Source organism: Felis catus, chromosome A1, assembly GCF_018350175.1.
Source record: "Felis catus isolate Fca126 chromosome A1, F.catus_Fca126_mat1.0, whole genome shotgun sequence".
NCBI classification, from domain to species: Eukaryota; Metazoa; Chordata; class Mammalia; order Carnivora; family Felidae; genus Felis; species Felis catus.
The window spans coordinates 196,576,650-196,590,323 of NC_058368.1; the positions used below are offsets into that span (position 1 = coordinate 196,576,650).

At 44.5% G+C, this 13,674-nt stretch overlaps 1 protein-coding gene across 2 annotated transcripts in view; it reads left to right on the plus strand.

The window, feature by feature from the left end:
- The first annotated feature begins 9,436 nt into the window (after positions 1-9,436).
- Positions 9,437-13,674, plus strand: part of PDE6A (phosphodiesterase 6A) — a 62,320-nt gene continuing 58,082 nt past the window's right edge. For both annotated transcript variants that reach the window (XM_045036991.1, XM_045036995.1), the window contains exon 1: positions 9,437-10,074. In XM_045036991.1, the coding sequence (XP_044892926.1) occupies positions 9,601-10,074 (474 nt within the window). In that variant the 5' untranslated portion in view covers positions 9,437-9,600. The remainder of the gene's footprint in view (positions 10,075-13,674) is intronic.

Sequence of the window (13,674 nt, forward strand, 5' to 3'; positions counted from 1 at the left end):
GGCCTTGCCCTAGTGGGCCCCAAACTGACTCCCATCATTGGAGAGGCTATTCCCGATTTGCTATTCTGATTTATTTTCACTGCGATGGGTGTTGTACCTTTTTTTTTTAATTGGATTGTCCTTGGAAACAGGTAACATGTACACATAAATAAATTCAAAAAATCAAAGAGTTTTCAATGAAAAGTAATTCTCCCACACTAGCCATTCTTTACCCCGCTGTTCCTTCTGGGGGCAGACACGGCACCAGTTTCCTGTGTTACCTTCTGGTTATTCTATAGCAGCAGCTTCCAATTCTGGCTGCACATCAGAATCTCCTGGAGAACTTTTAAAAGATAACAAGTAGTATTCCATACTACTTGGCAATGAGAAAGAATGAAATCATGCCATTTGCAGCAATGTGGATGGAACTGGAAGGTATTATGCTAAGTGAAATAAGTCAATCAGAGAAAGACAGATATCATATATTTTCACTCATTTGTGGATCTTAAGATACTTAACAGAAGACCATGGGGGAAGGGAAGGGGAAAAATAACTACAGAGAGGGAGGGAGGGAAACCATAAGAGACTCTTAAATACAGAGAACAAACTGAGGGTGGATGGGGGTGGGGAGAAGGGAAAATGGGTGATGGGCATTGAGGAGGGCACTTGTTGGGATGAGCACTGGGTGTTCTATGTAAGGGATGAACCATGGGAATCTATCCCAAAAACCAAGAGCACACTTTATACACTGTATGTTAGCCAATTGGACAATAAATTATATTAAAAAAATAAAAATAAAAAAATAATAAAAGATAACAATGTTTGGATCCCAGGAGATTCTAATGCACACAGAGGGTTGGCAAACCAGTGATCTATGCATTTTCAAGACCAAATCTCTTTAAACAAAAGGGGCCTACAATATACACATTTTGCACTTTTTAGAAATTAATACGATACATTGAAGACTATTCCGTATCAGTGCATCAAGAGATCCTTTCTTTTTTTTTTCTTTTCTATTTTTTTAATTTACATCCAAGTTAGTTAGCATATAGTGCAACAATGATTTCAGGAGTAGATTCCTTAATGCCCCTTACCCATTTAGCCCACCTCCCCAAAGCCCCTCCAATAGTAACCCTCTGTTTGTTCTCCATATTTAAGAGTCTCTTATGTTTTGTTCCCCTGCCTGTTTTTATATTATTTTTGCTTCCTTTCCCTTATGTCAAGAGATGCTTTCTGGCTGTCGATTGCTGAGTAACAAATCGCTCAAAACTTAGTGGCTTAAAATAATAATCGTTTTGTTAAATCATACAGTTGCTGTGGATCAGGAATTGGGTAAGAGCTGAACTGGATGGTCTCTTATGGACCTATAGTCAGATGGCGGCCAGATTGGAGAAAGTGCATGGGGATGAAGCAAATGAAGGACGTCTGGATGTCTTCATGGAGTCTCAGGACCTCTCCTTGTGGGCTCTATGTGTGGGCTAGCCTGGGTTTCTTCACACCACAGCGGTCTCAGGGCAGTCTGTGCTTAAATGACAGCTAAAGGCTTCAAGAGCCAGTGTTACAGCTAATAAAGAGAATGCTGTACAGCCTTTTACAATCTAGCCTCGAAAGCCACATAGCTTCACTTTTATTGCACTTGGTTGGATGAAAGTCATAAAAGCCTGGCTAATTTCAAGGGGTGGTGGGCAATAGACCCCAAGTCTCCATGAGAGAAGTGTCAAAGTCACATTGTAAGAAGAACATGCGGGATGGGAAATATCATCGTGGCTGTGTTTGGTCACAGCAGTTGAACAGTATTTCAGTGTTTCGTTCACTGTCGTTAATTTAAGCATTGAGGGACATTTTTGTTGTTTCCATTCTTCTAATTGTACAAATGGTGCTTTGACCTATTATTATGCTTTCCTTGTGCCCTCTATCCCCACTCCCTAGAAGGGGCTTGGTCTTTTGATCACTTGCCCCTCAGGGCCACTGTGTGGTACAACACGAAGTAACCATTCTCAGGCTCAGGAAGAGATCCCTTCCCACTTTGGGCCTCTGAGGAAAATTATGCTAAACTGTCCCAGATGAGGAAAGAATGGAGAACCAAGTGGTAGGGGGAAGGGAGATTTGAAAGCCTCCCCACAGCTGAGACATGGGCTAGGCTTTGCAGGATGCTTGAGTGGCAAGAATCTGGGCCTCTCTCTGCCCTGGGCAGGTAGGGAAGCCTCCCATATGGGTTGCCCTGGGAGGCTAACGTCATAGCAAGGACTCCTGAACCCTTGTGAAGAGCAGAATGGTTGGCCTTTCAGGGGCCATACCGACTTGAACAAAGGGTACACTTATGGTATCAGGGTGAACAAAAGGCCAGAGGGTTGTTTTCTGTCTGTATCGAGTTAGAACAACATACCTTCACATGAACCTGGGGTGGGACAGCAGTCATAATAGTTACCAGGATTTAATATCTTGCCAGCACTGTGGGATGGGGACTTGGAACATATACCATTTGATTTGGAGAAAGACAAGAAATGTGATTCTTAACCAGGATGAAGGAGCACAAGTCACTCTTAGTACAAATATTTAGGTACAGAAAATGATCTGTTATTTGACTTTTTACAGTGATCACAAGCCCCAGAATCCCAGATTTGTTCTTCCGGGGATATGTGCTAGGTGCTATGGGAGAGGATCATTCAAAATAGAACATGATCTTTGCATTAAAATATTGACTTTTCCATTATATCTTTACTTAAACTCTTGAATTTTTGGATAGCCAAGACAATATCTTCAAGGATTAACAGTGAAGTTGTTTTGTCCTTCTGGGAAAGTTTTTTCTTAACAAGGTAAGAAAATAACCAAGAAAGTATGCAAAGATTTCACTATGCAAATATTCACTGGTAGTACCAAAAAATTAGAAATAGCCTAAATAACCAACGGTTGGAAATATGTTAAACAAATTATGGTACAGCCACACAATGGAAGTCTATGAGCCATTAAAGAAGAATATTCAATGGCACAGAAAGCTATTTACATATGTTATTACACAAAAAATACATATTACATAGTCAGCTTTGTCATAAAAATTATATTTATATAATTATAAAAGAAAGATGTACATCGAAATGTTTTCTCTGGGTGGTAACTCTTACGTTCTTTTTATTTGCCTGTATTTTCTCAATTTTCTACAACACCAAGATGTATAACATTATAAAGAGAAAAATAATAAAAGTTTTTGTTTAAAAAAATAATAGGGAAATAGACATATTTGCATTGCTTCTGCTTTCTACAAATACCACTGCCTCATACTTAGCTTATATTATCATTATTAAAGGTTACGTTTATTGAGAACTGGCCATCAATGAAGTTCAATAGATACACTACCTCCAATCCTCACAACAGCTCTATAAAATAAGTATTATTGTTATCCACAATTTTCAAATGAGAAAACTGGGACCAAATGTTAAGTATTTTGCCAAATGTCAAAGTTTGTGAATGATAGAGGATTCAAACTCAACCCACGTTGGATCCAAAGCCCAGGTGCAATCTCCTGCCTGTTGTCTTATCTACTGCTGTGGTCACAAGGCAGGTATTCATGATCTAATTTTACCGGTCTTTTCAGGAGTCCCCAGAGTTCCTAACCATTTTTGAGTTACAGATACCTTTCAGAATCTGAGCTTTAGGAAAATGCACAGAAAGTTAAAATGCACATAGGACAAACTTTTACCAGGCTCATCCATTAACCCATCTTAGACCCTCAGAGTTCAAACAAGGAGAACATCACAGACTAGCCAAGCTTCAGGGACAGACCAACAGGTAAGCCAAGTAGTCGAATCAAGTTACTAAGTCAACACATGGCCGGACAATTTGGAACTGATAACAACTGTAGGTCAAGGGTAAGAACAAGTGAAACATGGGAATGAGCCAAGGTAAGTATAAATGTGGGTGGAGACCAACCAGGCTGTTCCAGCAGTTATAAGGATGGAGCCCGGGAACTGCCTTCCCTTCTGTGGCTTCACCTAGGACATGGAGTTTGACAAGCCAGGAGAGAAAAGGCCTTCAGCCAGGAAATGGAGGCCCAGTCAACATTTGACACCAGTGAAATGTGCGGAAGGGGAATACTCAGTGCCAAGTTTCCTAGGGGGGCCCAATAACATGTGAATTACCCAGGCCTACACCACTCTTTCTCATGTCTCTCTTTCCCAGTCAGCCAGAAAGGAAAGTCTTCCACACTCTTCTTGCTTCTATGCCCACTCCCTTCTCTCCACTCTCTCCATCCCCATCCTAGACCCGTTCCTTTGCTCTGGGAAGATTGCAACCACCTCCTTACTGACTTACTAGCCCCAGATTCATCTTCCTAATGCTGGTGTTTGAAACCTCTTTGCCATGGCCTCAGCTTGCATACCTTCAATGACAGGGAGCACACTATCTTTAAGGTAATCCAGTTAATCTTTGAAAGTTATGATAGCTAATGATGATTGGATAACTACTATTAAATTGAGCTGTATGAGATTGCCATTTGTGTAGGACGAAAATAATCAAATAGGGGTAATTTCATAGGGTTCAACTTAATATACCCTGGGTACATAGCTTTTTGCACTCTACTGTATACTATCTCACTTAATCTCCCCAACAGTCCTGGCAAACCATAAGAGACTCATAAATACTGAGAACAAACTGAGGGTTGATGGGGAGTGGGAGGGAGGGTAGGGTGGGTGACGGGTATTGAGGAGGGCACCTGTTGGGATGAGCACTGGGTGTTGTATGGAAACCAATTTGACCATAAATTTCATTTTAAAAAAAGCAAAATGAGGGCCAGGGGAAATTAAATAATTTACACAGATAGTAAATGACAGGCCCAGGTCTGAGTCCTGAGCTCTACCTCTTAAGTGCTCTGGGTACTGCCTTCTTATAATAACCTCTACCTGGGTCCCCCCTGAACAAACTGGCATGCTCTCCACCCCCAACAGTCTTTCAGAGCTTCCTCCCAATCGAATGTCCCTGGTTCCTTTACTATTGCTATTAACAGGAAGGATGCACGATGGGGAGCCTATGGAGAACTTACACCCAACTTTGGAATTTATGGCACTAATATGCTGACCATTCCTATTCCTTCCAAAAAACCGCCTCACCAAACACCTTTCCACAAATGCCTCTCCTTGACCCAGTTGGTGCCTTGCTTTGTCCTATTTCTTTCCTTTATTCCCTCTTTTTACCTCCAAACTCGGAGCCTTAAAATCACCTATGGCCCCAGCAATTACACTGCTGGGTATATACCCACTACAGTTGAAAACATATCCCCATAAAGAGGAATTGAGTTCTGACACATGCTACAACGTGGGTGAACCTTGAAAACATCATGCTAAGTGCAAATAGTCTGGGCCACATATTGTATAGTTCCATCTATATAAAATGTCCAGAAGAGGTCAATCATTAGAGAGAGCAAATAGATTAGTGGTCACCAGGGGATGAGAAAGTAGATTAGTGGGGGTGTACCATAACAAACATACTAAAAACCACTGAACTCTACACTTTATACCCTTTACAAGGGTGAACTTTATGTTATATGAATTATATATCTCAATTTAAAATAATTCAAGTCACTTATGACTAGCGTCACCTGACTTTTCAAAACTTTCCAGTTTCTTCACCTGTGAAATGTGGACCTCGGAATAAAGAATATTCTAAATAAACAGTTCCAGCTAGTCTTTCTGGAGAGTCCTTTAGGAAGGCTTATGATCAGGAACGGACAGGTCAGCCGTTCCTGGTCAGCCCTCCTCCACTCTGAGCCCATCTGGAATCATGGATCCAGGCGTGTTGTAGATACAGTATTAGATGTTTTGTGGATAGGGAAATATTGCTTTGTGGATAAGGAAATCAACAAAGCCTTGTTGAGGACAGACTTTCTCAAGGTCACAGAATGAATCAGTGGCATTGCTGGGTCTACAGTCCTGTTTTCTTCTTTCTAGTAGTACATGTTCTTTTCTAGACTAGATTACACAGAAAAATCTTTCCTAATCCTACAGGTAGCCCCTCCTCCGAGTGAAAGAAGCTTCAGATTTCCTTCTGCTGATATTCTGAAATCAGGCCCATTTAGCAAGCATGCTAGGAGGTCACCTGCTGCAAATATCTGCTTATCTGTTCCTACCCAATAATTAGAACTGAAGTCTTTCAAAAGGCTTGGTTTCTTCATTCGGGCATATTGAAAAATGAGGTAAAAGTAGATTTCTTGTGGAACAGTGGCTTATATTCCCGCCAGAACTAAGCCTGGTGGGTATATTATGGGAAAGCACATGAGCTGAGCTTTTGTGATTTTGAAAATAGATGAAGTTTTACTCCTATCCTCAAAGAGCTTGAGTTTGAGGAGAGTGCAGATGTGCAGAAGTAATACAGCCTAGAATAAAGAAACTCCCATCAGGATGGAAGGAAACCAATAGTTTGGGGATTCCAAATAGGAAAAGAGTCTAGCTGGGACATCAAAGTATCCATGGAGGGAATGGCATTGGGACTGGGTAGAAGGGACAGGCAGAGGGCACATAAAGAACAGAGGTGCAAAACCCAGAAAAAAAAGACAAACACTAGGGTTGAGCTTAGAGTTCATGTAGAGAAATTGTGAAAATCAAAGCAGAAACAGTATTGGGGCCACCTTCTGGAGATCTGTTAATGCCAGGATTAAGAAAAGTTGCTGACTTACTGAGGGGAGGAGGTGGGGTAAGAAAGGTCTGATATACCCTGGTATAGTCTTGGAGAGCAAAATTAGCATTATTTATCCAAACCCTTACAGAGCTATAAGCTCTTTGGGCCTGGGATCTCACTGCTAGGTATTTTTACTTAAAAATATAAGGATGTTCATTACAGCATTATTTACAATACTAGAAAATTATACAAACAACCTAAAAATCTAACTGTAGAGCCATGGCTCTCAACAGAGAGGATTTTGATCCCAGGGGACATTTAGAAATGTCTGGATCCATTTTTGGTTGTTACAACTTGAAGGAGAATTCTACTGGTGCCTAGTAGGTGGAGCCCAGGGGTGCCACTAAATAAACATCCTACAATATATAAGACAGCCCCCACAACAAAGAATTACTGGCCCATATGTTGATAGTGCCAAGGTTGACAATATGTATGTATTTATATATACATAGACTTATAGATCTATATATAAATCTTTAAAATATATGTGAAATCTTATAAATAATATATATCTTGATATTTTCCTAGAGTGTATATGTGTGTGTGTGTGTGTGTGTGTGTGTGTGTATTCCACATATTTAAGAATATCCAAAAAATATTGGCAATGATAGTATCTGGGATTACATTTGATTTCAATTTTTTTCCTTTGTGTCTTCTTGTATTTTCTAAGTTGTACTCAAGAATATATAAGAGTTTTGATTTTGTATTAGGGTTCTCTAGAGAATTGACTCATATGGTCATGGTCCCACAGTCTGCTGTTCGCAAACTGGAGAACCAGGAAAGCCATTGGTATAATTCAGTCTGAGTCCAAAGGCTGAGAACCAGGGGACCAACAGTGTAAGTCCTGGTCTGAATCTGAGGACCAAGGATGCCCATATCGAAGGGCAGGGGGAGGTGGATGTCCTAGTTCAGACAGAGGGCACATTCATCCTTCATCCACCTTTTTGTTCTCTTCAAGCCCTCTGCGGATTCATGATGCCAGCTGCACTGGTCTACCAATTCAAATGTCAATCTCTTCTAAAAACACCCTCATAGACACACCCAGAAGTAATGTTTTACCAGCTCTCTGGGTATCCTTTAGCCCCATCAAGTTGGCATATGAAATTAACCATCACAGACTTACAATTAAAACACTTTTTTACTGAGCATCAAGAATGTGGGGCAGCATCGCAAGGCCTAGGGAATCAGCCCTGGCAGGTCCCGCCCTCACGGAAGTCACAGTAGAGATGTGAAGACAAACAAAAGACAAAGAAACAAAAAACAAACAAGATAATTTCTAACAGTAATAAATGCAATCGAAGAAATAAATAGGATGATGTGACGGGCAGGACCTGGGAAGGGCACATACTTGGGATGAGACAACGAGGCATGATTAGCGTGAGCTGACACCTTGAGGTCGAGAAGGAGGTGGTGTGCAGAGAGATGGGAAAGAGCATTCCAGATAGAGGACTCACGTCATTTATGGTGAGGACGTGTGGAGAAATTCCGGTCGCTGCATGGCCCGCCAGACCAAGGGGTCACCTGTGTATACAGTGCGGAATGGACGCAATACCCCGAGAATTTATCACACGCTACAATACAGGAAGTAATCTGCTTTCCATTGAAGTTCATTTGCAAAGTTCAAAGTGCCAGCAACAGTCTATTAGCCTGCATTCCACAGTGTTTACAACACAGAGACACCAGGTTCTCGCAGCCACGTTCATGGAAACGAAAGCACAGTTTCATCTCAGAAGGAGAATGTTCTCTTTCTCTCCAGGTGTCCTGGATGGAGGGTACTTCAGTGAAGAGTCAGGTGTTTCAAGGTTCAAAAAGAGCTGATAGCATCTAGACTGTTGTGTACGTTTCTGACTGATAGTCCAAAAAGGTACGGATTGTAGCCAGAAAAACCACATTAAAGTGCCAAGAGAGGGGCACCTGGGTGGCTCAATTGGCTGAGCGTTGGCCCTCAGCTCAGGTCATGATCTCACAGTTCGTGGGTTTGAGCCCCTCATCGGGCTCTGCGCTGACAGCTCAGCCTGGAGCCTGCTTCGGATTCTGTGTCTCCCTCTCTCTCTGTCCCTCCCCCACTCTCTCTCTCTCTGTCTCTCTGTCTCTCTTTCTCTCTCTCAAAACTAAGTAAGCATTAAAAAAATTAAAAATAAAGAAAAATAAAGACAATTAAAGAATCGTTGAAATCTAAGCCTGGGAAAGGTGCAGCTTCTTAAATCGGGAGACCCGTAAGTGCCAGACTCATGATGTACACAGGGAAGCAGGCTGAATGGTGAGCATGTGCAGTGAGGCCATCCTGGGGAGGACCTGGGAAGGAGGACACAGAAGGGTGGGGTGAGGGGTCGGGGGATGGGAGCTGGGTGGGCAGTCCCCCTCAGCTCTAGCCATCCCTGCCAGGGAGGAAAGTGGGCACAGAGCTGCTGACTCTTCTGATTCTCCAAGAGAAGCTGAATAAATCTCCTAAACAGCAAATGCAGACTTCTGTGTCGAACGTTGCAGAAAAACACCCTACAGGGCAGAGAAAACACACCTACAGGAGCAGGTGTGCTGCCTGTGTGTAGGTGAAAACACACCTAGAGCAGGTGTCCCTGTGCTGTCTGTTGGCAGCCTCTGCTTTGGGGTTGTTTTAGTTTTGCCCACCTCCTGCTCTGTTTAGAAATCCCTTCTCCGCTCTTAGGCCAAGGTGAAAAGGAAACTCTCACCTTCTCCCATCTGGGGCCTGGCAGCATCTGGAACACTGATCCTCATAATCCTTGTTCTCGGGAAATATTAATGATTTAATCTCCCGAGCTCCCTCCCTCCCTCCCTCACCTCTGCAGCCATACCAGCTGAAATCCACGGGCCAGACCCACAGAAGCCCAGGTCGGAACAAAACGCATCCTGACTCAGTTTCGCCACGGACCGTCAAACCGCCCTGGGAAGGCCAGCTTTAGCCCTTCCACGCAAGCGGCCAGAGGGATTCCAGCCATGGGTGAGGTGACAGCAGAGGAGGTGGAGAAGTTCCTGGACTCGAATGTCAGCTTTGCCAAGCAGTACTACAACCTCCGCTACCGGGCCAAGGTCATCTCGGACATGCTGGGGGCCAAGGAGGCCGCGGTGGACTTCAGCAACTACCACTCGCTGAACAGCGTGGAGGAGAGTGAAATCATCTTTGACCTCCTGCGGGACTTCCAGGAGAATCTGCAGACCGAGAAATGCATCTTCAACGTCATGAAGAAGCTGTGCTTCCTTCTGCAGGCAGACCGCATGAGCCTGTTCATGTACAGGGTCCGAAACGGCATCGGGGAGCTGGCCACGCGGCTCTTCAATGTTCACAAGGATGCTGTCCTTGACGAATGCCTCGTGGTGCCCGACTCGGAGATCGTGTTCCCCCTGGATATGGGTGTGGTTGGTCACGTCGCACACTCTAAAAAGCTCGCCAACGTCCTCAACACAGAAGAGGTACCCTCTTCCCCACAAGAAGGAGGGCGGGGAGGCATTATTCCATGGAGTCCCGGTGGGTACAAGCGGGGCGGGGAGCTGCTGGCCATCCAGACTGGGCTGGTGATGGTTTGGCACTTCTCTTTATTTATCGGCTTATAACATTTTATTTTGGGGGGGGGGGGAATCCAAACCTAACAGAAGAGTCTAAATACAGTATAGACAACTATCTACCTTTCATCCAAATGCATCAATTGGCCACGGCCTTGCCTCATTTGCTTTATCCCCATTTTTCTCGGACCCCTATGGGAGTCGACAGCGTGTACTGTATTTCCAGACATTTCCAGAACAGGGACATTTCTGTGTATTTCCAGAACAGGGACGTGTGTATTTCTAGAACAGGGACGTTTCTCACATATGCACACCACGGTAACGAGATCCAGGAAATGTAAGCTTGATGCAATATCATCGTCTAATCAACAGTCCGTATTCAATTTTTGCCAATTGCCTCAATTACACCCAAATAGCACTAGCTCTGGTTTCCGTGACGCGGATGTTTTTGAAACGTACAGGCCAAATACTTTGCAGAGATGTCCCTCCACTTGGGCCCGTCTGTGTCTTCCTGATTAGAATCAGGGCGTGTGTTCCCATCAGGAGTAACATAGAGGGGATGTCGTGGTTATCTTTGCGCATTCCCTCAGGGGACATGTGGTGGCAGCCTGCCTCGTTACTGGAAATGTTAACGGTACCGCTTGGTTAAGCCCTTGGCTCTCGCTCCTTCTTTTAAAAAAAAATTTTTTTTTAAGTTTATGCATTTATTTTGAGAGAGACAGAGACAGCATGAGTGGGGGAGGGGCAGAGAGAGAGAGAGAGAGGGAGAGAGAGAATCCCAAGCAGCCTCTGCACTGTCAGGGCAGAGCCTGACCTGCGGCTCAAACTCTTGAAACCGAGAGACCGTGACCTGAGCCGAGACCAAGAGTTGGATGCTTAACCCCCCCGGAGCTGCCCAGGTGCCCCTTGGCCCTCATTTGTGAGTCCAGCCTTCTGTGAGATTCTACTGGCAGCTCTGATGTAGACCTCTTTGATCACCGGGGACAGAGTACTTCATGCAGATCTCCCCATGGCCCTCTGCCCCAGGGCCAACTCCTACTTATCCTTTAGATCTCAGCCTAAAGGTCACTTCTTCATGGAGGCCCTCCCGTATCTCTTTGTTACAGGCTCCTTCCCCAAACCATTTTTCATAATAAGCCCGGGGGCCAGGGACCATGCCTGCCTTAATCTCCACGTTATCCCAGCAAATGTCTGGCACAAAGCAGATGCTCAGCAAATACTTGGCATAAAAGATTCACCATCAAGTAATTATGCTTAATTCCTTTAACACCTGCCTTGCCCAAAACAATGTTTGCCCCGTGAGAGCAGGGCCCAAGTGGGTCTCACGTATTGCAGCACTGACCTGACCAGGAGCCTGTGTTCAATCATTTCTAAGATGCAGCCTGGACATTATGTGATTTTGCTCACCTGACTTCTGGTCTTAGTTCAGATTAAGCGTCATAAGGTTAAAAGGGGACAGAGGGGGTCTCAGAGATTATGTCATCTGACTGTCTCATTTAATGGATGAGGAGCCTAGAGCCATGAGAGCTTGAGAAGGGGCTTGTCCAAAGTCACCAAGGAGTTAGGGCAGAGCGAGGCCCTCCCATCCACAAATGCAGGAATTCAAAAGGGTCATCTTGTTTTTAATGTTTATGTATTTATTTTGAGAGAAAGAGAGCAAGCAGTGGCGGGGGGGGGGGGGCGGCAGAGAGAGAAGGAAAGATTAAGAATCTCAAGCAGGCTCCACACTGTCAGCGCAGAGCCCGATGGAAGGCTTGACTTCACAAACTGTGAGATCATGACCTGAGCCCAAATCAAAAGTCAGATGTTCAACCAACTGAGCCACCCAGGCGCCCCAGGTCATCTTTTTTGACGTGGGTTCACTGACAAGATAAGAAGCACAGACTTTGGCCTCTGGGGCGATAGTTTTCTTGGAAATACACTGGGCTGGATCCCCCATGGGGTTCGTCTTTCCCTTGTTTCCCCTTGGACGTCCAAGGGTGGGGGTCGTGTTTCTGCCTCCAGGGGACTTTCAGCTGGACTGGGGACTGTTCTCCCTTCAACTGTCTCTAGACTGTCATTGTAGCCAACATGGATTGCCACGGTCTTCCGACGTAACTGATTATCCCTGTTTCACAGATGGTGGAACCAAAACCCAGAAAGGATGGGGCACCTGGGTGGCTGAGTCACTTAAGCATCTGACTCTTGCTCTCAGCTCAGGTCTTGATCTCAGGGTCGTGAGTTGGGCTCTGGGTTGGGTGTGAAGCCTACTTAAAAACAAATATCAAACAAAACACAACAACAACAACAATAACAAAAACACCCCAGAATGGTTAGTAAGTTGCTCAGAGCCACTCCGATAGAAAGTGGCAGAGCGGGTATTTGAATTCAGGCACTCTGGCCTTGTGCCCACACTCTTCACTGCTCAGCCATTCTCTTCTTCCTCCTTATCTATAAAGTGAGGGCACTGGACTAGATGCTATTCACCACTGGTCATTTCAAATCGTATAGCAGAGAATAAAGAGGTTAAACTTTGAGGTCAGATCTGGATGTGAGTCATGACTCTGTGACTTTTTAAGAATCGTGCTTCGGCGTATTTTTGAGCCTATCTGGGCTCACTTCCTAATTCATAAAATGGGACAGGAATACCGACTGCACAGTGTTGTCGTAGGATTAAAGGAGAGAATTATTTCTCATCTAGCAAGGTTCTTGGCACATTGTTATCGCTCCTACTGGCCGACCCTGCTCCTTATTGTTATTGTTATTGTTTTGTTGTTGTTAAGGCTCTATTCTAAGGGAGGGATGCTGTACCAGGTCTGTGTGGGAGTTGGACAAGAAGGTCCTTCCGGAGCTTTCAGTTTAGAGTCTGTTGGTGGGAAAAACAGAAGAGAGGCGCTAAGAGGTTCTGTAGATCCTGGTGTTAAGTGACTGAGGATTTAGGCAGATGCTCTGATGCTAACGTATCCTTGTTGAAGAGCTGGCTGAGCCTCTGTGCTAAGGGATGGCCTGCTATTCCGGGCCGCGCCCCCCCCTTCAAGCCCAAAGTTCACTGTGGAGTAATGCCTGCATTCCCCTGGGGCAAGCCTGGGGCAGTCTCCCTGGCTGGTGACTCAGCACCCTCAAAAAAACTTGGGAAATGGCTACTATCAGTGGAGTTTTGAAATGTGAAACCATGAATGGAGAAGTTTCCCAGGGTTGTAATAAAATTCCCACGTCCTAGCAAATTCCTGCTTATACCCTGGGATATCCTCAGGAAGACTTGCCGTTAGGATTGCCGGATAAAATATAGGATTCCCAGTAACATTTGAATTTAAAATTTTTTTTTTAAGTTGATTTTTTTATTTTGAATGAAATAGAGAGAGATCATGTGAGCGTGCATGAGTGGGGGATGGGCAGAGAGAGAGGGAGAGAAAGAATCCCAAGCAAACTCTTGGCTGTCAGCGCAGAGCCCGACTTGGGGCTCGAACTCACAAATCATGAGATCGTGACCTGAGCCAGAATCAAGAGTGGGATGCTTAGCCAACTGAGCCA